The 27092-nt window shown below is 33.3% G+C and overlaps 2 protein-coding genes and 1 long non-coding RNA gene across 15 annotated transcripts in view; 1 reads left to right on the top strand and 2 right to left on the bottom strand.

The window, feature by feature from the left end:
• The window catches only part of LOC138139527 (receptor-type tyrosine-protein phosphatase epsilon-like), a 71734-nt gene that overhangs the window by 22752 nt on the left and 21890 nt on the right, over positions 1-27092 (bottom strand). For 3 of the 7 annotated variants that reach the window (XM_069059834.1, XM_069059833.1, XM_069059836.1), the window contains 2 exons: positions 10355-10536; positions 10157-10292 (listed from right to left, as the gene is read on the bottom strand). In XM_069059834.1, the coding sequence (XP_068915935.1) occupies positions 10157-10292; positions 10355-10536 (318 nt within the window). Of the gene's footprint in view, positions 1-10156; positions 10293-10354; positions 10537-10589; positions 10795-10845; positions 11094-11152; positions 11270-15159; positions 15371-27092 lie in introns of those variants that run through there. The other 4 variants (XM_069059837.1, XM_069059838.1, XM_069059835.1 and 1 more) reach the window with 3 other exon arrangements.
• Positions 16034-18066, top strand: LOC138139529 (uncharacterized). The gene is made up of 2 exons (XR_011162324.1): positions 16034-17379; positions 17432-18066. It is a non-coding gene; the product is annotated as an uncharacterized lncRNA (long non-coding RNA).
• LOC138139525 (receptor-type tyrosine-protein phosphatase epsilon-like) overlaps positions 21292-27092 on the bottom strand; it is a 32743-nt gene continuing 26942 nt past the window's right edge. The window contains exons 1-21 of one of the 7 annotated variants that reach the window (XM_069059826.1): positions 26258-26477; positions 26084-26200; positions 25821-26029; positions 25563-25758; positions 24775-24953; positions 24586-24724; positions 24244-24528; positions 24059-24190; positions 23719-23845; positions 23622-23665; positions 23390-23574; positions 23248-23331; positions 23072-23203; positions 22885-23022; positions 22719-22834; positions 22329-22666; positions 22067-22275; positions 21886-22014; positions 21704-21834; positions 21521-21650; positions 21292-21449 (exon numbers count right to left, since the gene is read on the bottom strand). In XM_069059826.1, coding sequence (XP_068915927.1) covers positions 21381-21449; positions 21521-21650; positions 21704-21834; positions 21886-22014; positions 22067-22275; positions 22329-22666; positions 22719-22834; positions 22885-23022; positions 23072-23203; positions 23248-23331; positions 23390-23574; positions 23622-23665; positions 23719-23845; positions 24059-24190; positions 24244-24528; positions 24586-24724; positions 24775-24953; positions 25563-25758; positions 25821-26029; positions 26084-26200; positions 26258-26447 — 3279 coding nt within the window. In that variant the 5' untranslated portion in view covers positions 26448-26477 and the 3' untranslated portion in view covers positions 21292-21380. Of the gene's footprint in view, positions 21450-21520; positions 21651-21703; positions 21838-21885; positions 22044-22066; positions 22276-22328; positions 22667-22718; positions 22835-22884; positions 23023-23071; positions 23204-23247; positions 23332-23389; positions 23575-23621; positions 23666-23718; positions 23846-24058; positions 24191-24243; positions 24529-24585; positions 24725-24774; positions 24954-25562; positions 25759-25820; positions 26030-26083; positions 26201-26257; positions 26628-27092 lie in introns of those variants that run through there. The other 6 variants (XM_069059825.1, XM_069059828.1, XM_069059827.1 and 3 more) reach the window with 6 other exon arrangements.

The following is a 27092-nucleotide window of genomic DNA, read 5'->3' as shown; positions in this document are numbered from 1 at the left end:
TTCTCTAGTATTTTTCTTACGAAAATAACGATTTATAACTGGAAAATTTCAGTTCTTATAAATAAACAATAAATTAATGAAACAAACAATGAGCGGCAATTTTTAACCTATAAAGGTTTTAATATGTTTTATTTATAACACATTAAAAAAATTTCGTTCAAATCCGAGCTCTTGCTACCGGTTCCGAAATAAAAACCTAACGTTACTCCACTAGAAGGCAAATATCGGAAATGCGACCAATTCCCAGACCACCAAATCTAATCGGTAAAGTGGACTGACGCCATTGTAAATCAGTTAAACCTAAATTAAGTATTCTCTCTAAACAAGACTTTAAAGAAGCATCAATTGAATTAACATAATTCGAAAATTTCCAAAATGGAGTTGTTCTTAATAAAAAATTAAATTTTGGTATGAAAAGACAGTTTTTGATTAAAGTATAAGCCACGTGTCTGTTAAGGAGTTCCGCTTTGTTTAAAAGATTTTCAACTGTAATTATAGTTTTTTCGACAGTGTTTTTGAAACCTTGGTCAAAGATTGGAGAGCCTAAAAGAGATAAACTTTCTCGGTCACATATTTTAATGCCAGGGGGTCTATTCTTCAATTTCGATTAGTTTATGTCGCACACGACATATCTCGATCGGTTGTTGTCGCACACTACAAATATTTTCTATTCTTGGATACCATGCGAAAAACATTTCTCGCACACGGAATATTGACGAGTGGTCTATGTGACAACATGGCAATATTGGCAATTTATGAATTAATTTGACAAAATATTTCACAGAAACCTGTAATTTTATACTTTCATGCTCGCCCAAAATTGAAGGTCAATTGAAAGTATCTATTGAAGCCCATTTGGAGGCATGTTAAAGGCATTAATTTTATTCCCACCTTGTCCTACAGAAACTCTAGTGTCTAGTGGAATCCGACTTTGGTTGTAAATTTATGTTTGTCACTGGAAAATAGAATTTTGTGCTGCAGCAATAATCCTACTAATAAATGCTAATGGGGGTCGTCGGTTTGGGGTTCGCAATATTAGCTTCAATGTTACAGGTAGTGGTAGTGGTATTTATGGCAAAGGTTATTATTTGATGATAAAATCTTATTCTTCGGTTGTTGTTGTTAAATTTACAACCAAAGTCGAATTCTACTAGAGTTTCTGTAGGATTATACACGCGTTGTTAATTTTCTGTGTTTTCGATTTGTCTGTTTGCGATGGCAAAAAAAAAAAGTCACAATATTTTAGCAATGCTCAAAAAAGTAAATTGGTAGAATTACTACAAAATGCACCGGATCTTTTATCAGGGAAATTCTCACCTAGGTTCACATAAAAAGAAGGGCAAAAAAATGTCCATAGGCAAAGTGCGGGTTTGCGATTTGTAGATGAATAAAAGGTTCCACAATACTTTCGTTAAACGAAAATGGTTTTGGAAACAATTTTCAGTTATACCGGGTGTCCACTCTCAAAGTCGAACAAAGGCAATTAACACTGTGCATTCAGTTTATAGATATTATGCCATTATTTCGATACATCAAAATGTTGTTACACAGTCTAGGGCTGGTTTACAAATCTATGAGGGGCGTGATGACCAACTCAATAGACCTGGACCAATGGCTTAACGTGACTTCCGAATCACGAGATAGAATATAGCCTTTTTTTTCGCCCTGGGTCGGAGTCGAACTCACGATACTCGCGTCCCTGAGCCGAAACGGACTCCCTTAGGCTATATTCTGCCTAAAGAATTAAATTATAATATTAAAGTAATTAACAGTTTAAGCAGTTTTCATTATAAATTCTTTGAAAAAATTACAATGCAGTTCCTAGCTTAGTTAATAATAAATCTAAATAATTTGCTGAATTTTTATTTCAAATGTTATTAAAAATCCCAGCCCAGATATTAATTTTTTAAGGATACCGACTCGAGGGTTTTCTTGAGCTCAATATCGCGTATTTTGAACATTTGGTTCGTTATTTAGTGTAAAAGAAGATTCGTCTGTGAAGCAAATTATCGACAGAAAGCGATGATCATTAGCACGCTCCTGTATTTCATAACAGGTTTCACTCTTACTTCAGCCAAAATTTGATTGTACAATTCCGTGTCAGAAATATCAACAGAATTGTCATGTTGATTGGCAACGGACATCATTGCGCATACGACTTGCGCAAAGTCGCACGCCGTTTATGCGCCCGACATGAACTCGCATGTTTTTTGAGAGAGAATTGTCGCATACGAAATTCAAGAATACAAAAATCAAAATTTGTACGAGAATTGACAAATGTCGCATGCGACATTTATCACTCGAAATTGAAGAATAGACCCCCTGGTGCTAAATTTTGAAATTCCTTTATGACTTTTAAATCTGTGTCTCCAGAACAGCAAACGATCTCGCATTTGTTAAAGTTTAATTCAAGGCCAATTTCCTGAGATAAATTAATAACTTTCTTAAAGTCGGATAAAACTACTTCTGGGTAATCAGCTAAGGTTACATCATCTAAATACCATATATTCAGTTGAGAATCCAAAGATAAAATAATTGATTGAATGGAAAGACTAAAAATCATGGGACCGCAGGGATCTCCTTGCTGGGCTCCAATAGAAGAAGAAATTAAATGATTACCGAAAAATAAAGTTGAAGGATTTCTATAGCATTGATAAAGATAAGGGTACAGAAGTGGGGTATTATTTTGGACTTCTTTTAGAATACAATCCCGTTCGACTGAATTAAATTCGTTTTTGAAATCTAATTTAAGAAGAACTTTGCCACGGTTTTGATGGTTATTAACAAAGGTTCGTGTGGTATGAATTGCTGCTTCGCATCCTAGTTTAGTTGCAACTCCAAGTTGGTGTGGAGATAAATACGAATTTACAATATTACGACTTTGAAAACAGGCTAGCTTTGAAGTCAATCCTCGCAAACAATTTCCGATAGCGATCGGTCTAATTCCTCCATCTTTCTTGTTAAGAGCACATACAATAAATGGCAGATTTCTGAAGGAAGTTGCCCAGATAATAAAAAATTGCACAGTTTTGTTAAAGCTCTTATTGCCTTCTGACCTGCTTCACCCGCTGACAAAGATATAATATCTTTCAAGTAATGTGGTCTCATGCCATCTAAACCGGGTGAAGAACCTGCAGGAAATGAATTGATAGCTTCTCGAACGTTTTGCTCATTGACTATTAAACTAATATCTCCTGTTTTGGAAGGGTCTGGGAAAAAAAGTTTGCGAAATGGTGAAGGATGTTTTTTTTTAAGTTCTTCAGCAACATCTTCGTTGAATGAAGCTAAAGACAATGAGTCATCCGAGGACAATAATTTAACAGCTCCTCTGATATCAAAATCGGCTACTTTTGCTTCTACTTTCTTAGCTAATGATAAATTTGTACGTTTCTTAGAACCAGTTCGTATTTGAGGTACTTCAAAATTAGAAAGATTTTCTTTTATATGCTTATTCAACGGCTTATCAGATTTCTCTGCTACATTGAAAGCTCTATACGAAAAAAGCAAAAGATTCTCAAATGATGATATTGATTTAGTCGAAAGACAATTATTAATAATGGAACTTAATTTATCTGCAGCTAAATGTCTACAAGCTTTTGGTAATCTTCTAATAGTTGGTAACTGAAGCTTCAAATTAATTAGCAATTTTGTCATTGAATCAGTTGAAGAAGAAGTAGAAGAAGCTGATAGATTATTATCGACATGATACTTATCTACGTGAATTTTCAATCTGTTGTTATCCTTAAATGATTTTCCATTCATAATCTATGGAAGTAGATGGAGTTTGAATGATTGTTTCATTTTTCCTTCTTTTTTTTTCAATTTTTGAGGAAAATGATTCACACAAAAAAGATTGGCCCATTAGTCCATGAATTCTTGTTCTATGAATTTTAAGACCCTTTTCATTTTTAAAGTTCCTGTTTCAGTCTTCACATTGAAAAACTAATTTATCTTCAGAAATTGTATTGTGACATTTCTTGACATTTCCGGATTTTTGGTCAAGATTTATATTAACGTTCGAATGACCTGCGTCTGTTAAATCTTTGTCACTAATTTTCCAGTGGGTAGTTCGTAAACGTAAATTCAAAAAAACTATCATTTTCGTCAAGAGAAATAGAGTTATTTTCAAATTTGATGGCGGAAACAAAAGACTCAGAAATGTCACAAATTTGTATTGTCAGTGTCAAATTTCTCAAAGACGTTCGTGATTTCGACAGAAATGCAGCAAATTGACAATAAGAAAGTTATTCATCGTCAAACTAAAGAAATAATTTGTAATACGTTTGATTATATGAGAATAACTTTTCCTTTTGAAGCACTGACAAAAATTAGTTTCCTTAGAATTTGTTTTTTCAATCTATTTAGCGAAAATTTAAATTTACCTAGACATTCCTTTTTACGGCGTTTATGAGAAATTTGACACTGACAATACATTTTTGTGACATTTCTCAGTCTTTTGTTTCCGCCACCAAATATGAAAATACCTCTATTAAATGATGTTGATGTTTCAAAAAATTTCTGGTCAAGTAGGTCCTGCAAAACAAAAGCATTAAAAACGTATGGCGCAGCTTGTCAAATAATAACTGAACTGTCAAAAACGTCATTAATTGCCGTAATAATTTTGTTCGCAAAATGTTATCTATGAGAATGATTTTCACTCCTGAACAACAGATATTCATGATTGAACCTTATTTTTCCAATGGTCACACACTTCACACGTTTCGAGAAAGTGACACTGTTCAGCAGAAGTGCTCGACCCAAAGTTCGTACTGAGGAAAATATTGAGACTCTCAAACGTGGAAGACGAACCCCAATTATCTCTCAGGCAACTGTCGCAGCAGACTGAGTTATCAGTGTTAATTTGTTAAAGGGTTGTTCGAAAGGATCTTGAAGATTCAGTAATAGCTGAAAGATACCGGAACAACATTCTTGATGTTTTCACAATCAACTCCAACTGGCTCAAGGGTATTTTCAATAAGACGGGGCTACAGCACGCGAGACTCTTCGTTATTTGTGGCAATTTTTTGCACCTATGTTGCTTGATAAAGAAGAGTCTTCCAGTGTGCATCGAAGCTCAAGGCTATCATTTTTAACACTTGCTCTAGAGTAATTTAAAACACATGATTGTTAATTATTGTTTATTTATTTATTTAATGTTACATTACTTGTTTACACATATTGCCCGGGTTTATTGGCTTTTGTTGATATTTTTGTTGCGCGGCCGTGCCGGGTACATAACCTAACTTTAATCCGAAGCAAATAAGCGATCGTCTGCGTCTCCGCGGTACTGCAATATGAAATCTTGGCGCCAACGCCAACGGCCAACCCCAATTCTCGTAGAATCGTAGGGGAAAAGAACCGTTCTCAAGCTTTTTTTGAAATTGCCATTTTATGACAGTTGATTCAAAACAATTATTGTGATAAACACATTTCCACCTGAATATTCAAGTTAGGCCATACGTTTTTAATGCTTTTGTTTTTCAGAACCTACTTGACCAGAAATTTTTTGAAACATACGGTATAATAATATATACAGGGTGTCCCAAAAATGACGCACTAACGGTGCACTACGGTGTAGAAGAGATTACCGTAAACGCCAGAAAAATGTCAAAAAAATTCTATTGGACTTATTTTCTGATTTGGCGGTCTTTGAATGTGGCACTTAACAGGTCAATTATTTTGAAATATATGTATGAAATTGTCATGACAGCTACGTCTCATCGTACATATTATCACAAAGTACAAGATCACTCACTATCAATATCTAATCCTGCATAATAGAGAATTTTGAAGTTTTGGAAATCGAAAAAATTATTTTAAATCCTCTACGGTAACATTGCAAGGTAATGATGTATGAATATATCATTGTTTACATTGTATTATTAGGCAGAATATAGCCTAAGGGAGTCCGTTTCGGCTCAGGGACGCGAGGGTCGCGGGTTCGATTCCGACCCAGGGCGGAAAAAGAAGGCTATATTCTATCTCGTGATTCGGAAGTCACGTTAAGCCATTGGTCCCGGTCTATGGAGTTGGTCATCACTCCCCTCATAGATTTGTAAACCAGTCCTAGACTGTGTAACAAAATTTAATAAAAATAATTTTTTTTTTGGCGGAAACATTTTTTCCATATTTTTTTCATGTACATTTAAGGATCCTCGATAAGGTAGTAAGTAGTTTGTACGCCATTTTTGGGACACCCTGTATAATATACAGGGTGTTTTCGAAGTTGAGGCGTTCCTTTTAACATGTGATAGTATGCATTGTTCTAAAGAGTTTTAGCCAAAATTACCTTAGTAAAATGTGCACGGCAATGAAGATACAATAAGTAATAAGAAATTTTTGAAACCGGTCCTGCTCAAATTTGCGCTGATTTGTTAGAAATTAGAATTGACAAAAAAAAATCAAATGAGCATGGACGTTAATCAAAAATACTGTCAGAGTTGTCATCTAATTAGTCGAAATCCGCATTGTTTGTGCAATGACGAACGTTTTTAGGTTATAGTATTTTTCAGGTTATAGTATTTCTGCTAGGATGTTCCCTATTGGGAAAACGAACTGCGTACTCCTGAGGAGCAACTGTGGCACTCTCATTACACTGTCCATATAAGACAAGCATATCAACATATTCTGAAGTGGTAAACATTACGCGTTTTTAATGACTTGTCAGAATTGTCAGAAATAATTATCATAGCAACGGAGAGTTCTAAATATTTATTAATTTTTCTATTATATGTCTGTGTTATATTGTGTGAATTTGGAACAGCTATATCTAAAAGATATGCTTGCTTTTGTTGTTTATTTAAAATAATAATGTCTGGTCTGTTATGCTGAATGTGAATGTCAGTTAAAACTGTCCGATCAAAATATAATTTGTAATTGTCATTTTCTAAACAACTTTCTGGTTTATAAATGTAATGTGGTTGTTTATCCTTTAATAAATTGAATTTAACTGCTAAATTCATGTGTATAATTTTTGCGAATATATCATGACGTTTTTTATATTCGCTTTGAGCCAAAACGGTGCAAGAAGAAATGATATGTTCAATGGTTTCCCCTTCAGTTCCGCAAATCCTACATTTATCGATGATCGATTGTAAACCGCATATGTGTTTTTTATAATTTCTTGTATTTATAACACGATCTTGTATTGCAAATATAAAACCCTCAGTCTCAGGATGAATATTTGATTTTTTAAGCCATGCATGAGAAGCTTGAATATTAATTTCTGGCTGTTCTAGCTCTTTAAAATATCTCCCATGTAAAGACTTTTGTTTTATATTTGCTATAGTGTCAGGTATATTTGGCTCAACAATATCTGAAATTATATTATCACTTAAATTTAAAGGTGTGTAACCTTTATCCGCTGAAACCAAAGCATTAAAAAAAGTGTTATCACGAGCTCTATTGAGAAAATAATTTTTTAGTGAAGCAATTTGATTATGTTGTAGAATTTCTAGATTTGAAAAACCCCTACCACCATTTTCGCGTGGTAAATTAAATCTTTCAATAGCAGATTTGGGGTGATATTTACAAAATTTTGTAAAGAGAACTCTAGTTTGAATATTTATATTCTGTAAATTAGTTTTGGACCATTTTATAATACCAAAAGAATAGGTCAACAATGGAACAGCATATGTATTAACTGCTTTAATTAAATTATTACCGTTTAATTTTGATTTTAAAATAGATTTAATTCTTAAATAAAATTGTTTTTCTAAATTTTCTTTTATAATTGAATGTTGAATATGATTTGATTGATTAATACCTAAATATTTATAAAATTCTCCTTTATTTAAATTTTTAATGATTTCTCATTCTTTAGTTATATATTCTAAATGTTCGTAATGACCGCGACATATTGATTGCGTTTTACACTTATCAATACCAAAACTCATGCTAATATCATTTGTGAAATTTTCAGTTATTGTTAATAAAGATAAAATGTGATTCTTTTTAGATGCATAAAGGTGATTTAATTTTGATAGTGTGGTATTATTATGTCTAATATTAAAACCGTATCCAGTGCTATTTAATAGATTTGTCAAAGGATTAATGGCTAGACAAAACCATAAAAGACTTAAAGAATCTCCTTGATAAATTCCCCGTTTAATTTGAATAGGCTCGGATTTTAATTTAGTATTGTTTATTGATAAATTTAAAGTAGTTCTCCAAAATGTCATTACATGTGATAAAAAGTTAATCAAATCCAAATTAATTTTATAAATTTTAAGAATTTTAATTAACCATGAATGTGGTACTGAATCATAGGCTTTTTTGTAGTCTAAGAATGCGGTATAAATATTTCTATTATTTTTTCTAGCTTGTTCCATTATTACCGTATCTATTATAAGTTGTTCTTTGCAACCAAAACACTCCTTAACACAACCTTTTTGTTCTTCATTAAGTATATTTAATTTTTGACAATGGTCGTAAATTATTACTTTAATGCAATATGTCATAATTTTATAAATTGTAGGCAGACATGTGATTGGCCTATATTTTGATGGATTTTTAGTATCGGAATCTTTTGGTTTCAGATATGTTATACCATGGGCCAAAAACTGTGGAAATGTGTTAGGTTCCCTAATAAATCCGTTAAAGTGATCAAGTAAGCATTTATGAATACAAGTAAATTTTTTTAACCAAAAGTTATGAATTTGGTCACCTCCAGGGGATTTCCAATTATGTGAACTATTAATATTTTTAACTAAAATTTCAAGGCTAATTTGAATATCATGTGGATTATTACTATCTGGTATCTCATTTTCTAAATTAGGAATCCATTCTGCCTGATTATTAAATTGAACTTCATTTGACCATATGTTTGACCAGAATTCTTTAATTTCATTTATATTTGGTATACCATTATTATTTTGAGTTTTATTATCTGCTAAATTTTTGTAAAACAACTTTTCATTATTTCTAAATAGTTTGTTTTCAAATTTCCGTTGTTTATTATTTTTATATCTTTTTAATCGTTTAGAATAAATATTCAATTTTTGTAATAAAGTGTCTTTAATTTCTATTAATGTTTCATTATATTCGTTATATTTTAAACAATGTATTCTGTTTTTATTTAAAATCGATTGAATACAGTTATTTAGATGATTAGAATTTATACCCTTTAAATATTGAGTTATTCTACCTAAATCTCGTCTGATATTATTAATACGTTTATTTAGTCTTTGTTCCCATTTTGGTAATTCTTTCGTTTTTATATTATTTGTCTGGCCAATTTCTTTTGATCCATTTAATCTGATAATTGTTAAAGCTCCACTATATATAATAATGTGTAATTTTTTAAAACTTGTGGTGTTATTTACAAATTTAGGTAAAATGAATTGATTTAAAATTTCAATCATTGCAAAGAATTTTTTGGAGCTTTGTTGTTTAGGTAATAGTGGTCTATTAAATGGTTCTATATGTTCAAATTCGTTCAGAGTTCTATTAAATTCATCTTCAATTTGTTCTTTAAAATTTTGATGGTTGTAAAAATTTTGATTAATAACATCATTATAACTCAAGTCTAAATTATTCATGTCGTTTTGTATCGTGTTGTTTGGTGTTGAATTATTTTGACAACAGAAAGAGTCATTATGATTTGGTAAACTTTGCGGTTCAACAGAATTTTCAACTAAATTATTAGAAACTTCATTATTGTCAGAATAATTAATTGACAATTCTAACTTTACATCATTTTTGATCTTTTCTAAAATTGCCGAAGGGATATAGTTTTTCTTCATAATGGCTCTCCTCTGGTCAGCTAAATTTTGAATAGTAACAGGAAACTGGGGGTACTTACTTTGGAACGCTTTAAATAAATCAAGCACTTGCGACGTTAAAAGCACTCCGCTACGCGTCGTGCTCTTAAACTCGTCGCGCGTGCTTTAAAGGCTTCCTTATAAACTTGTATCATAATATACTATTATACATTTCAAAAGAAGATTCATACAGTTTTGCACTAACTGTTGTAGTGTTTTCGATTCAAAGGCGAATTAAGATTCAAATACGTAATTTTCAAGATCGTCACAATCACAATAAATTGTTTAAATAATAATTGCCAACTTGTACTAATCATTTTCTTTTGTGTTATCAGTATGAACTCAAACAAAATTTGTATTTGAGTGGATCATTAATTAGTTAATAAATGTAATACCAATCTCATGATGACATCGTCTTAAGTTCTCGTCGATAAACCAAAATACATTTTTTTGGGTACTAGAACTGGTGTCTATTGAGAGGACTACTGGTTTACTGGTTTTGAGTGAAAACTTAATTTCTCTCCATTTTACCTTGAAAAATAAAATTTAAATAATATTATATTATTATCTAATTTTACATCGTTGTTGTTTACCCCCGGCGTGTAAGTTTTGTTACTTAAAATATCGTTATTTTCTCCAGACAGTATCAACGTGAATTTACAAGACTCGCACGCTCTTACAAAGATTGCGATACAGACAACGCCATTTTCCGGTCCGATAAATTTATTAATTTGTAACAACTTGGCTGATATATTTTCAGTAAATAAAGATCTAACTGGAATTTATACGTTGATGATTTTTTCTAATTTGTTATTAATAACCACTCACCTGTGTGAATTTTCCACAGACCCCGGCCTGAACTAGAAATTACCATCTGCGTTACATTAAACACTTCTTCTTCATCATTAGCCTTTATTAGTGGAATGTCCGGATTTAATTGTGCTATCGATAAACGATTTTCTATCTTGGATAATTTAAAGTGACGCCATTCTTGATTATGATTAGTTAAGAACAGATTGTTTTTATCGGTATGCTGAAAACAAATTAGTAGACCCTCTCTATCGTATAATTTACAACGATATACATTCACTCTCTCCAGAACTGTGTCTACCTTGCTGCCTTTCAGAACCCTTAGGATTTGTGTTTCGGTTCCTCCATATCCTCCTAACAGGATCAAATAATAATTTGAACGATTTACATTACTTCCCTCTGTTAAAATAATGTGAGCATCTTGTAGAAAACGAATTGAAAAGACAATTTCGAAATTTTCTCCCAACCTCTCCCCTACAGGAAATTTATTGTCAAGACCGGAGGTTTCATATGTTTTCAAGGCTAGAAAATTCAGATAAAAAAATTATGAAAAAATTATCTACTGTCTAATTAGTAATTACGTTCCCATCGTCTGTCGAAAATTCCTTTATGGTCAAATCGGGTTTCACTTTGCCAATGTGAACTATACTTGAATTCGAAATCGTTGCGCAACGATGCATGTGGAATAAATTGCGAGACTAAAATCGAAAAAGCAGTCATATATTTTTGAATGATGCAACAATAATTGTTAGATTTCGCCAGCGGCCAAAATTGTGGGAAATATCTTTGGAAATAAAGGTAATTAATTAGTTTAGGTCGACACATCTGACGTATGCGCAAATGAAACTCCGAAATTCCGAAACTCAGTGAATTTAAAAGTGGGTTCAACATACAGGCTGTTTGATAAAAAATGCCTCAACCCATAACTTTTTTATTTGTTATCCGATTTCAATGAACAAAAAAACCAAGGATATGGTTTTTCATGCGCTACGAAGCAGCCATAAAATATATATTTTTTTGTCGTTATTTTCAATGGCTAACGATAGTCAACTTTTTTTTTAATGGACACATGTAGTTTTTTAGGCTCAGTCTGGTTTTTTTTTTCTGAATCTAATGATGTATTAAAAGTTTGTGGTTCAGTTTATTATAAAATTTTCAAGTAAGCCGTAAAAAAACAATTGGAATATAAATAGCAACAAATGTCAAGTGTCAGTTTGAACATTTTCAGGTGCAATCTTGAGGTGTTTTATTATTATTTTCTTGGAAAACATGAATTATAAAAAAAAAATTATAATTTAAAACATGAATTAAAAAAAAAATTAAAATATTTTTTATTAGTACATATTATTATTTTTCTATTAAATTTTTGTTTTTGACTAATTGCAATTTTTATTACACTCGAATATAAAATAATAGTCAAATGACTGCTATCCTGCATGACTGGCAATGTTGTTACTTTATACAGAGCGCCCAGAAATGTGGTAGCAAGTTTTTCAATTGGTCCCGCAAGATAACACTTTTTTACAGAGACCTTTTTTATGCATGGCAATGCCGCTATCTAAATTGAGATAAATAAATGTCAAGAATTGTCAAACGTAAAACATTCAAATTTGAATTTTATTGAAAATGTTCACATTGACCACCATTATGCTCAATGCATAACTGAACCCTTCGAGCAACATCAATTGTTCGGAAAACCTCCTTAACATATTCTTTTAAATAAATTCAAAAATTGAATGTTGCAAGATTGAACAAATTTGGCTTTTCGAAAGTGCCATCTTGTGACACTTTGTGTAAAAGTTGCTACCACATTTCTGGGCGCACTGTACTTAAATAAAAAAAGTTTAAAAAAGCAGATGAAAATTTCTAAGTTGACGTTTGGATGACATTTACCGCACTTTGTATTCCGATTCTTTTTCACGGGAAAAATTTCATAAGCCGAACCACAAAAAATTTTTTAATTTTTTTTTCAGTTACCTATGGACCAAATGATAACTTTCAATACATCATTAGATTCAGAAAAAAAACCTTACCAGACTGAGCCTAAAAAAACTACATGTGCCCATTAAAAAAAAAAAGTTGACTATCGTTAGCTATTGAACATATCACCAAAAATAGTAGTTTATTTGACGAGTTTCACTCGTTTCACTCGCGTTTTAAAATGGCCCACGCGTGCCAAAAAAGGCCCAATTTACACACGAACGAGTTGAATACGTTTTTTTGTTTTTTTGTTCCAAATCGCTTAAAACCTTTAAAATTAGCTTGACGTTTCGTTTTGACAAGTTGTGACATTTATCAAAATCCGTTCACATAGGAGAAAATTCTCAAATTCTGACAGTGTCGAACAAAAAAATATATTTTATGGCTGTTTTGTAGCGCATGAAAAACCATATCTTTGGTTTTTTTGTTCATTGCAATCGGGTAATAAATAAAAAAGTTATGGGTTGAGGCGTTTTTTATCAAACAGCGTGTATACGGGTCTAGCATGAAGCATTGTCTGTTTTTAGGTACTATTGCGGGCAAAAAAAGTGGGACATCAACGTCATTGTCTTGACTTTTAATGTGAAATAACCCTTACCTGATTCTAACCCTACTTTGAATTGATTGACGTTGTCATTAAGTATTGTAGGTTGTAGGGAATGATTGTAAGTAAGCACGTAGTGAATATTTATTTAAAGCAAAGTTCCAATCAAAATCTACCTTTATCAAAAGAAGAGGGCATTTGGAAAGGGAAAATAGGAGTATAAAATAAATTTTTAAACTGTCAGCTGGAATAGTGTCAAAAAAAATGACAATAAAGCTTAAACTACATCGAATTTTTCAAAACTGAGAGAAATTTGATGTCCCACTTTTTTTGCCCGCAATAGTACTTTAAATATTTAAAATAAATTGTTATTAAACAATATGTTAACATTGCTAGCAAAATCGGCGTGACATTCAATCATTTGCGCATGCGTCAGATTTGTCGACCTAAACTGTATAATAGGGTATTTCACGGCGCAGGTTTAGCACACGCATGCGCCATTTTTCATTCAACTCCTGTCAGATGCATTTCAGCTTGTGACCTAACCTCACAATATTAACAATAAAAATAATGATCACCGCCGTCTTGATGATTGACATATTTCACTATACATCTGCCTGGGCGAAGCTTTAGTGCCTGTGATCTCCACGGCGCCACTGTAGGGTGGAATGTCACTAAATAATCATAACCTCATTAACAAATGTAATGAATTCAGTGAAGTTGTCAAAATCCAGTGTCAAATAGTGTCGCAGTTTAAAAGTAGCTTTAATAACCAAAATTTTATTAATTTTGTTGATGCTAGTTCTGTGTGGTGTTTTTGGTTTTTAGAATTTTGCTGTTCGTGTTTATGAACTGGCTTTTTTATCATATTAGAACTGATATTGCGGTATATATGCAGCAACAACAAATTCCGTTAGTTGTAAACCTATTTCTAGATTAATATTAAAATTATAATCTCATTCTTGGATTTGCAGTACCTACATTATTTCCTAAGCGGGTCATTTCAGATAAAGATGGGTCCACAACAAAAGAATTATTGGGTGATTCAAAATGATTGTGGCCAAGTATGACAACTGTGTACGAGAATTTATGTGGCAACTGTGTGAATGGGGTAGAATTGACATTTGTATGACATTTCATAAGCGTGCATTTGATTTTTTCAATATTATTACACATTGATTTGACAACTTACAAAATTGCGCGACTATGAACTGTCAAGGAAGTGTCAACTCTACTCTACCCACACAGTTGCCACATAAATTTTCGTACATAGTTGCCATTCTTGGCCACAATCATTTTGAGTCACCCAATACCTACATTTGCTTAATTAATCTGTGCCATTCTTGGTGGAAGTGAGTGGAAAGGATATTTTAAGTTTTGTACAGTTTTGAATATAATTTTGGGCAAATTATTATTCTATGAATTTGCACTCGCCACTGACCGAGATATTTTCAAAAAACGTGGCGCCGAAACTTTGTCCCTCCCGCACAACCGAACCACTGCGCAACATTTTGCTTTTGCCATTTAGAATATCCAAACTGTAATTACAATTAAAGTAAAGTATCATTTGTCACTGGACAACTAAACATGACTGCATGCATCATGCAGATACATGTGTGTGGACTGCATGTCAAAATTGTCACGATACACATGACGATGTGATAGCATGACAGTTAGTTGCTAACAGCAACCCCCGAAATCAACCCTAAACGTCAGAATCATGAGAACATAGGATTTTTCGGTCTACGCCCAGGCCGCTATAGACACTCTGACTATCTATTAGGTCGTGATAATGATAATAAAGCCTTCAAAACTGTTTAAAATGGGTAAAGTTAGGGCGATATGTTAGTGACAATGGAATTGATGCTCATGAGTTGTATGAAAATAGGCGGACTTTGCTACTGCGCATTCCCTTAAAGAAATAGTCTATTACCGAAATAAATTTAATAGTAGTTTCTCAAAAATTCAACCACTGTACTCGTATATGCAATCTAGGACATGTGCTTATATAAAATATGTATCGAAATGGAATCGTAGAGAAATCTATCTAGTAAAAATGCTCACCATTTTGACTATCTTGAGTTGAGTCAAGCCAACTTAAAGCGAAGGCACTGTTTGTTGCACATGTATATTCATCTTTGTCGTAATTTTGTATTAAAAGAAAACGATTTTTGCAGCACAAGTAAGCATCAAAAAAAGCTACTAAATAGATGATACATATGAAGTTCGCCATTTTCTTTCGTTTGAGATATATAGTTTATATCAGAAATATATGCAGTGACGTCACGCCTGGATCAAGAAGAAGACATACCGTTCGTCCGTATTTCACAGCAAGGCATAATTTCTGCCAATTTAAATTTAAATTAAAGTATTTTCTAGTGTTGGGCATAATCGATAAATGTATTTCAATAATTGAATCGAAATAATCGCTTTGAATAATCCAAATATCATTCAATTTTCCAATAATTATGGATGATGCGCATGAGCAGTTTTGCATTTATCTTAGGCCGTCCCGAGTCCGACAGACGTCAGTAGTTCTATGTTACTCAGATCGACGGTTTAGAGTGAGATGCATAGAGCGACCATCTTAATAGCGAACGCAGCAGAGGCAACGAACTTGTTTGACATGTGTTGAAAAGAGATAGCTACATACACGTAGTTCGTGTTATAAACTGATACAACTGCATATAGTTTGGAAACAAACTATACATGAGATGTAGAAGAAAAGAGCGGGACCGAGAATATTCTACCAGCAAGAGACTACAAGGGAGGGGAACGGCGCGAGTAATTGAGACATATGAAATTTACAATACAACTACTAAAGCATTTTAATAGTTATTTATGTATAAAATTGTAGGATAATATAATTGTATTTATTCTATTTTGGTCAATAATCGTCTTTATACGCCCCCAAATGAGGGCATAAATTGGTCTTTATGGCCCAGATTTGTCAAAAATCTGCCAAGCAACGGTTGGTTTAACTATTCAAACAATAGAATCAAACATTATTTGATTAAAGAAAATCATACATTATATACACTGTAACCTTAACAACATCAAAATAGCTAACTAAATTTGCATGGACACAACTTTTAGTTGATTTCCTTTAAGGAATACTAAATATTTGTTTTAATCTTTTAGAAATTATAAAATAGGATAAAACATTGTATGTACCACGGCCATAATTGTCGATTATGGCCCTCGGGAATTTAAAAGCCCTCGTTCCTCGGGCTTTAAACATTCCCTCGTGCCATAATCTCCTGATTATGCCCTTAATACATAAATAACTCTTATAATATTAAGGGCCGATTTCACCAACGCCAATTAACGTTAACTGTAGCTTGAAATGTTTCGTTATTTTAGTTAGGTAGGTTAGGTTTTAAAATCAGTTCAACCAAAATTTCTTAGAACCGTCCATTTTTGGGGCGGAAGTGCTGGTCAGTTGTAAATTTTATTTTCTCGGTGCCTTTGTCGGCCAGAGTCCTCAAGCGAAATCTGCTAGCCTCTCTTTGAAAATGCAGGTACGCGTCCGGGGCAAACCATAGCCCAAGGGGGACAAGTGTTCAGGGGAAAGGAAGCGTTGCAATAAATTACATGTTCGACAATTTGGGTGGTCCAGTTAAAATCAGGGGGATAATTGAATTAATGAAGTTAATGTTAGCAGGTTTCAAATTGAGAGAACCACAAAATTAATGTTCATTAGGTTAATTTACATTTTTTAACATTCTCAAATTTGTAGCATATTTGTAATTAAAGGGCGAGAATTGCAAATTAGAAACAGAACGCTTTATCGTAGAAAATAACTAGAATCGTTTGCACTTTTAGTTAGAAAAGTAACAAAGCAAAGTAGAAAGGGAGTCGGTAGGAAAACAGGGACAACACGGTAACGGTAAAGCCAGGTATATAGTTGTAGAAATCAGAGGTGTGAGTGAGAGAGAGAGAATGAAAATTATCAAGTAATTATTAATTAGAACAGTTTTGGGGAATCAAACCAATGTAGAACAATTTTTGGAAGTAGCAGAACAACGGAACTTAGTTGCATGAAATGGCACTTGCGTAACAGCGTTTAAGCCCAATTTAGGTTTCAAAATAAGGTTAATTTGTTTGTTTGTTTTGTCTGTTTGTTCCATTTTAAGTAGCGAAAAGTACGTTCAGTACCGCCAGCAGTGAATTGGTGACCACGTGTTCTACATTTACAAGGTAAATTAAGTTTTTCTAATTCTGGTACTTGCTCTGCCGTCGCGGTTAACTATTCCCACAACATTAGTTCCTTATCGTGTTAAGGTAAAGCTTATATTATTTTCTTTGAGCATTTGACGACCACGTGACTCTTTAGAATCTGGAATTAAATTCTTTGTCCCGGAGTATGTGATCTTCTTGCATTTACCGATTGGGGAAACGTGTTCTCACCAAGGCGATCTATTATAACTTACTATAAAATAGCTTCATTAATTATTCACTACTTGGGGGCCTTCAACGTCGGGGAAGCTACCGCCAGTGTCCGTCGCACTCAAATAGCTGTGGTCCGGCATAAGTGCACCAACCGCCATGTCACCCGTAAACGGGACAGTGACCAAACTAGGCCAGGTGACACGTGAGAGAGGTACCCTACAAGTCTGTTAGAACCTTTTCCCTTTTATTTTCAATCATCGGAGTAGACCAGGCTTTGACGGAAGGTTTCCAGGGCATCGCGTCGGGTTCAATTTAATTGGGGTAATTGAAATCTACACCGGATCACATAGTTCGCATCTCAAATTCCCATAATGCTGTTCGCGCCAGAAATTCTGTATTTGCTCAGCTTAGTCATTTATTCATGAGTCAGATCTCGATTCGTGGGCCGCGAGTCAAATTTCATTGGGTCAAATTTCCACCAACTTCTGTTATTAAATTCAGTTATTTATTTCTATAATTTGTTGGGACCAAACACCACCACAATCGATTGTTTGTTAAATAAAATTTAAGTGAAGTGTGTTCAATCGTTTTAATTCTAATTTGGAAAAACCTTCGGAAGGTACGGCCTCTCGTTAGAACCTAATTAATAAAAATGAAAAATAAAACACAACGTAGGATCAGTAGTCAGATGAAATTATTCACACACATTTTCGTTATTTGCAAGTTCCACCACCAACTATACACCGGTTAGGGGCGAAAAGTTACAGTACCTATTGTTATAACAATGTTTTCGTATATTTTAATCTGTAGTTAAATTTAACTCGCGTTAGTGAAACCGGTCCGTAGATCGCTTAGAATAATTATTAATATAAACTAGGCCAAAATGAATAGGGAATTCCACAATTTTTCTTGGAAAGCAAAATAATTGCCCCAATCCTCCTACGTATTCTTAAACACTAGATAAATTGAAAATCTTACAGGTACTTGAAACATTACATTTAATGTGTATATATTTATATTTCTAACACGTTTCATTACAAATTTTGAACTGTATTTATGAAAAATTCAAAAATGGAAAAATTCCCTATTCATTTTTGCCTAGTTTTTTACTGTATTAATTTTTAAACCTCATAAACTTTTGTGAATTGAATGGCAACGAAGTAGTTTAATTTTTCGGCCTAGACAGTAACAGTAACAGTGGGTTACTTTTGTGATTTATGAAAAAAAAAGAATTAAGTACCTTTAAAATAAATGTACAATAATTGTTAAAATAAGAGAATTTTTTCATGTTTGATACACGAAATTTCACTTTCACTTCCAAAAGCACAATACACTTATCAAAAGGAAAAATGAGCCACTACTTTATTGTGTTAAATTTTATTTTTGATACAAAAGACACAAATAAAAGTTGGTATACACTTAGAAACAGTGTCAAGAATAGAGGTTTGGATTCAAAACAGTTATCTTATCAACAGTTGGTGTATTGAAGCCATAAAACTCAAAAAGTGCAAATTTTTACAAAGAAATAAATGTGTTTACCTATTTTTTTTCTTTAATTTTGTTGCAACTATGAAAGAAGCAAAATGAATATTATTGTGCTTGGTAGACCACGAAGGCATAGATTGTACTACCTGTTAGAGATTCAGATTGCTAGAGCCGTTACTCTAGTATCTAGTTGAAGAGGGCCACTCGAGGCGACAAGTAACTCGAATTATAAGTGTTAGTCGCGCTGCCATAAAGAGGGCCTGTATAAGTTATCAAATCTATAATATTGTTAGAAGACACCTTTATCCGTTTCATTCAAGAGTAACTTCCGAGAGACAAGATCGTGTGATAAGGCTTTGGGCTACCAGAGTACGCAGAAGTACTGCTGCAACGCTTCAAAATTAGCTGGAGAAATCACAGGAACCAGAGTAAGTACCTAAACAATACGGAACAGGTTTCATGAACGTTAGTTTAACGCGAGAAGACCAGCTAAAGTATGTACTCTCTTTATGAACAGCGTAGATCAAGGTCATTTCGTCAAGAACATGTTGATTGGAACTTGGAGTAGTGGAGAAACGTGCTGAGATTCTGTTTGCATCACATTAATGGACGAATTTGAGTGCGGAGACGCCCAGAGGAACGGCACGTAGACCATTATGCACACTCAGGTTTGGAGGAGTGTGCATAATGGTTTGACGTGGGATAATTTTGAATGAACGCACGGAGCTCGTGGTAATTCGTGAGAGGTCTATGACTGATCGGAGGTACATAGAGAAAGTTTTAGAACCACATGTGATACCATTTGCAGAGAATATGGGTCCAGTATTCATTAGTAACCAGAGTAGTGCAAAATTCAATGCAATCGAACACGTCTGGGACACACTTGGGCAGCAATTGAAGGAACGTCAACTACTCGGAAGAGATAGCTCCGAGGTTATTCTAAATTTCTTTGGAAGTATGCCCCGTCGTTGTGCCGAAGTTTTACGGGTTAGAGGAAGCTATACCCATTAATAATTTTTCACTTTTATTTCTTTTTCAGAATGTTTTTTATTTGAACAATAAAGAACTTCAATTCACACTCTTGAGTTTAAATTAACCATCAAAAAATGCACACCCGCCTATGGGTAAGGGTGAAGATTTTCTGTTGTTATAGAAATGGAGCCTAGTAAAAAAGTTACATTGTTATAGAAAAAAATCAATAATTACACTTAAAATATGTTCATGGTCATAAAAATAGAGACTATAGTTCATTTTTTAATGCTGTAGAAAAAGTCAGGCCCCAATATACACTTTCAATAGTTCACTAGATTCCTATTTCAATTTTGTAAATTACTTCAATCCACGATGCCATATGCCACAATAAATGCATTAATATCAAGTCGTGTCACTGTCAATTAGGTATTAACTTAAAGGCTAGTTTGGTCAAGGCTTTTTACACTTTATTATGGATGAGATGCACAGAACAAATTATGTTCAACGAAAAAGTAAATCGTCCTTATCCGTATTCCAGAAAAACATGATTTTTAACATTTAGAAACATGTCTGTGATGAACATCCGGAACTTAAGGTTGGGGATACGGTTAAACTAAAGAAGAGTAGATGTGGGAATTGAATGTGCATATTGAAGTGACTGTGGAACCACTGATTATACACCTTGGAGAGTGTGATGAGTTGATGACGATTCGAATTAACCGGAAGAATTCGAAGATATCGTTAATTATTGTTTCTACATATTTACTAACTTACTGTTTTTTTATTCATTAATTCTAGATTAAACACATTTTTTCATTTTAATTAAAATTTATTATCAAATGTCAAAACCTTGTCAGACTGACTGAGATTTTGACAATCAGAATTTTTAGCGGCATCGTGGATCCATATCAATTATAAATGGATCTAAGTATCTAGTCAGCATTGATAACTGTATATTGGGCTGCCTGGCTTTTTCTACAGCATTAAAAAATGAACTATAGTTAATCACACAAAACGACTCGTTTGGTAAAAATTGGAGAGCAAAAAATCGTAGAAAACTTTTCCGAATTTTGCAAAATGTTGTAGAGAAAAGTTTCATAAATTGCCGAGTTCTTCCACTGGTTAAAATTAACACACGTATTTCAGATACACTCTGTATTAAATTTGAGCGGTTTATTAGCAAACCTGCATTTATATTATGACAGTAAGAAGTAATCAATTTTTCAAAGCGCTCTAGTTATTGCAGTTGCATGTTTAAGATCTAAATGAAAGTAAGTCCAAACGAGTCTACAGGAGTAGGACTGGGTGCCATCTGTTAGTATAAAATAAATGATTAAATGAATAAAATTTGGGTTTCTGAAAATGTGGTTTTATTATTTTCTACGATTCATAGCAAGTCAAAGAGTCGCAGCACATTGAGAAACATGGATGCTTTATCAAATTTCATAAAGACGAAGTTGTTCCAAGTAAAAGACCAACGCATTCCACAAGAAGGCCAATTGTTCCTATAAGACGATAAGTTGTTAGTGTCGACTCGTTTAGACTTAAAATGTCAAATGTATAAAACGAACTGTACCTCCTTCTGTAAAAATTGTTGACACCTCGCTATTCTTACAGCATTACAAAAATCAAACTGTCCATCCTTCTTTATTCTTTCTACATTGTGTGACATGGCAACATATAGACCAGAAACTGTTTTTCCATCACTAAAGACGATTGCATTATTGTAACTATCAAATTAAATTTCTATGTGAGCTACCTGCAGGTTACCAAAATCAAATCAGTTTTCTTCCTGTTACTCGTTTCAATATAAAACTGTACAAATTCAGAGACGCTTGGAGGGCAAACGTCTTTAGACGTCCAGTTTGTTATCGAGAATATGTCTATGTCCTTCTGAAAATAAAAATGAACACTCGAATAATCCTTCAAGGCGAATATTACCGTGAACGTATTTTGAATTAGCCGGACTTGTATCCAATCGTAAAAATTAATTTTCTGTGTACGTCGATGTTCCAAGATAAATTTTTCTGACAGTACCATTTGTGGATCCTCTTCAGTTGGCCAGAAATTCTACGCAAGTTTATGGTTGCAGTCTTAATCTTTACAACAGCGGATCACTTACGTCAGAGGTTATTTTGTTCAAAGACAATATTACCGTCACATTTTGTTTCTCCACTAGCGCCCAAAAATGCTCCAATGTCTGCGAGGAGGGCTGCTCGACCACTAAAAATTTATCAGGACATTCGAAAGTACCCACAAAATTACCACCAAGAGTGTCAAGATCTATCGTTTCTCTTGGAAAAGGTTCAAACGAAACGTAAGATACATATACTGAAACAAAGTTGTACAAAATAAATTCTCGAAATATGTTAACATTAATTTACGAGGAGTCACAACACTAGATTGAATGCTATTTTGTCGTTTCTTCGGTGAGTACTGGTCCAACCACAACGTCTCTTTTAAATATTTTGCGCATTTATCAAATTCACTCGGAGATACTGAAAAATCCATATTGATCAAACTTGCAGAGACGTCGTCAGCGAGTAGATGTTCCAAGATGATCAAGTGAGCCAGCTGATAATCTTCACTCGTAACAACCAGTCCAACTGACGAATCTATCAGTTTTTGAAATGTTCCCGCCACGTCGATCGTACCATTTGCTTTAGCTGTTCTAATGGATGCGTCACAAAGCAAAACAAATCCCGTTGCTGCCAAATCGATTCTACAACAATTTTTGTGGTATTGAAATTGAAATTTTCATGCAACGTATGTACCTAGAGTGGACCAGAATGGGGGAATGCCACATTTCAGACACTTGTTGAAAAAATGACACGTAAATTAGAGGACGTTTGTTTCTTTCGCGCCAAGAAATAAAATGAAGTTGGTCGATCTGGAAGAGACAGACGTAGAAGGTACAACGCTTGGAGTATTAGTACTTGCAAGTCTTATCTCGTTCTTGTAAGTCACAGTGAATTTTCGGTACTTATGGTTTGCAAAGACATTTTCTACAGCACAGTGTATAAAAATATTGTTGCAACGAATTACTTGGCTCTCCTCTGGCCAATAGTTTTTCAAAATCTGTAAGAAATGCACCATCAAATGTTGTGCTTGTATTTATTTAAATTACCTTTTGTTGGCGACTACCGTCTACTAGTACTATGTCGTCTACTAGTACTATGTGTTCAATTTTTTCCGTCCAAAGCTTTTCCCAAAATGTACCCATTTCATTTGCTTCCGGCACGTCAGCAACAACGTACACCTAAATAAAATAGAATAGGTCTCTTTCGTTTTTATCAAACTTACGCCTATATTGTGAATGTCCAAGTAGTTGAACAAAAAATCTTCTTTTACATTTTCGTAATTGTTGCTGTATATATCAATAATTGCCTGGAAGTTTTTGACATTTGATAAGTTGTACTTCACTACGACAAAGTCTAACATCTACCTGATGTTGCCATTTAAATTTTCCACTTTGCAGACCAGATTTTACATAGTTTTGAAAATGCGTAACTGCCACAGGTTTGGATATTGTCGAAATACTGTTACATTGAGAAATCTTACTATCAATGGGAGAAAACCTGATTGTATTTTCAGTTGGTGATAATTGCGTACGTTCGTCGTTACCTGAAACTCCATTATCTCATAATAATGTATCAAGTTAACAAGTAATTTTTTACTCTGAGTAGTTGGCATTTTTTTAACGTATCGATAAATAATCCATCTAAAAACCACACTTATGCTTAATATGAAGTTAAAAAAAAATTATCCACTCACAATATCACACTTACTATAATTAGAGCAATAGCGAGTAGTGCTATTAAATAGAGCAGAAAATTACTTGAAGCGTGAGCTCGAGGGGACTTTTGAAGAAGGCTGTTGATGGTATTGTTGTCTGGTCGTTCTAAAATTGAAAAGAAAACGAAATTGTGTCTGATGTACTGATTAGACTAGTAAAAATCTTAAAATATAGAAGCTAGATTGATTTTGTACCAGCTGTATAATCTAAGTCAGCTTTTAAATATCAAAATTTATCAAATTTACGGTAATTGATATTGCTTTTCATATGAAACGAAGCTGAATAGATTATTCTATAAAAAATGAAGAATATACAAACTTATGTCGCATTTCGGACCTACGTAGTCTTCAGAACATGGGCTGCATATTCCATTGATGTGATCACAAGAGACTTTAGAACAGTGTCCGCATCGTTTTATGCAGTTAGTACCGTAAAACCCCTCGTCACAGTCTAAAAATATAAAAAATTGGGAAGAATCTGTAAATGTATTTGAAAATGCCTACGAAAATTACAGTTGTATGGGTCGTAACCATTTTTCCACCCAACAGAACAGGAACATTTGATATGCGTCCCATATTTTTCACAAACTTTTAGCTGACCACAAGTTTCATTTAGAAACAGTAAACAAGGAACACAGTAATTGGTTATTGTCTCGGCGGGACATTCATTATTTATGGAAACTAATGAATCTGAAATTACCTCTTTGTCTAGTGAAACTATGTCGTTGAAGAATTTGTTGGAAAGAAGTTGACAGTTTGCTTTTTGTTTTGTTTTGATCATTCGATACTCTAAAAACAAATGTCTTGTTATTTTACTGAATACAGATTAATCAATTCATGTAATACCAGTTTTATGACATTGCCTTATGTTTTCATCGATGAGCCAAAATGAATTTTCTTGGACGCTAGCATTGGTGGATATTGAGAGAATCGTTGATTTGTTCGCTATGTCATCAGCAATAAACTTGATTTCTCTCCATTTCCCCTAAATAAATAATATTTAAATAATTAATTCAATTTTATTTTGTTGTTTACCCGCGACGCGTAGAATATCTCTTTCAAAGAATTACCTCGTCCGTCTGTTAGTGTCAGCTTCAATTTACAAGATTCACACATCTTGATAAACAGTGAGAGACAAATTATTCCGTCTTCCCCTTTTAGGATATTATTAATTTGTAATTCGGCTGTTGTGTTTTCGGTATGGAAAGCTTTAGCTACAATTTGAAAATTGATATGTTTTTGATGTTGAATTAGGTTACACAATTTGTTTCGTAAAATATTCATGATTTTGTGGAACATATATTTGCATTGTATGAAAACTGTCAAAATAATGCTATTTCGTTTAGAGTAAACGTTCCGAGAATAACGCTTTGGAGAAATTGTTTATAAGCTTTTCATTTCAAAAGCTAAGAAAGGAAAGAGTGAATAGTTTGAAAATGAATTGAATGAATAAAATGGAAACATTCGTTTAAAAACTGAATCTTTGTTTTTATTATGAATTCTTGAAGTCTTTACAAAATTGTTAAATTTCAGTAAAAAATACATTTTTTCGGGAACAAAACTAATACAGGTTTATTGTAAACGATTGTACTATCGCTGTTGGCGCTGAAAATCATACAAATGTTGGATGTGCCGCCAGCCTCGCAACATGAGACAAATTAGTAGACAGATTTCCGGCGGTAAAAACTACGCCAGTATCACCACCAATCGGCGATCCTAGTCTGGCTCATGTTATGAGGTTAGCGGTACATTCAACTACGCCACCAACGCCTACTGCGATGGGACAATCATTTATAATAACCCTGTATTTACTGCATAATTACCTTTGTGAATCTTCCAAATACTAGAATCTGTGCTGTAAATTATCATGTGGGTCACATTATAGACTTCTTTATGATAGTTAACTTCAACTATTGGTGTTTCGTTTTTCAGTTGTGTAAAAGATAGATGATTATCCACTTTTGATAGTTTAAAGTGCCGCCATTTTTTGTTAGTTAGATACCAAGTACTGTTGGTATTCTGAAATTATTGTATATATTGTATAATTTATGTAAATATACTACGACATGATAACGATTTACATATTTGTTTTTTTCTGCATGCTTGGACGGCAATTCCAGATGATAACAGTACGAATGAATATCAACACTTCCATTGCAGAGGTGTATCTTAGCTTCTGGCAAACCATTAATAGATAATAAAACGTTGAAGTTTTTTCCCAATTTTTGTATATTGTCGAGTTCCACTAAGGTTCTATAATTGTTCACGTCTGCTTTGTGCGTCTCTATAGCTGAAGGTTAAATCAACAATTAAAAAGATATGAAACCAAAGTAAAATAAATTACTCTCCCAGCGTCGATCAAAAATTCCTTCCTCATCAATTCGTGTGGCAAATTGCCAATCTGGACCGCATTTGAAGTCTGAGTGGTTATAGAGTTGCCCATTTGGAACGTATTTTGAAACTAAAAGGGACAATTAATTTTTTGTATTCATTTCAACATTAATCAATAAATTCTCACCATATTGAAAATCTTGGGTTGAATTTTCAGCGATCCAACTTAAAGCAAATGTAGTGTTAGTAACGCAATAGTATTCATCTTCTTCATATTTGTAGACCGTGAAAAAATTCCTTTGGCAATTTGAGTAAGTTATGTGAACAACTACGATTAAATACACAAATATATTTTTTCTTGCAATTCCAAACTGCATTTTGTCAGAAATTTTCGCATCCTAAATAGGCGTGGAGAATGATAAAACTGTTTTATATTTTATGTCGCTTCCCCAAAATCTGATAAAATTTCTTTTATCACTTTTGTAAATATAAACATTATCTTTTCAACCGAAAAATTCACTTTGACTGTAGCAATTCAAGTCGCTCGTTGTTTTCTTATTGACTCAAATTTCTATTACACTTAACTTAAGCATGATAAGGATCTCTTAAATGAAATTCATAATTGAGGCATTGTTGAATCGTAACTAAAGTTTGTGAAAATATTTTTCTTTATCCCTGAAACCTAGTCATTAGTGTTGAGTGTTGACATCAAATGAGACCACATTGAAAAGGTGTGTGTATTTTTAATCAGATTAGGATTTTATCTTATGTGTACGTATCTGGGTTTAATATTGAATGAAATAAATTGTAAGTTGTATTATAATAACCACAAATACCTTCTGAAATAAGCGAGTTAAATTCCAATTTAGATGAAATTAACAATAAAATCCAGCTTCTATTTTATTGTTTTTAAATGTGTATTATGAAAAATCTTTGGTGCTATAACTTCCTAATTTTTTATCCGATTTTAATAGATGATACACCGAACAAAATCGTTTTAGAAACACTATAGCCCGACATGC

The sequence above is a fragment of the Tenebrio molitor genome, chromosome 9 (genome assembly GCF_963966145.1).
Source record: "Tenebrio molitor chromosome 9, icTenMoli1.1, whole genome shotgun sequence".
NCBI classification, from domain to species: Eukaryota; Metazoa; Arthropoda; class Insecta; order Coleoptera; family Tenebrionidae; genus Tenebrio; species Tenebrio molitor.
The sequence above is the reverse complement of the archived record's forward strand: the minus strand, read 5'-3'. Positions and strand labels throughout refer to the sequence as shown.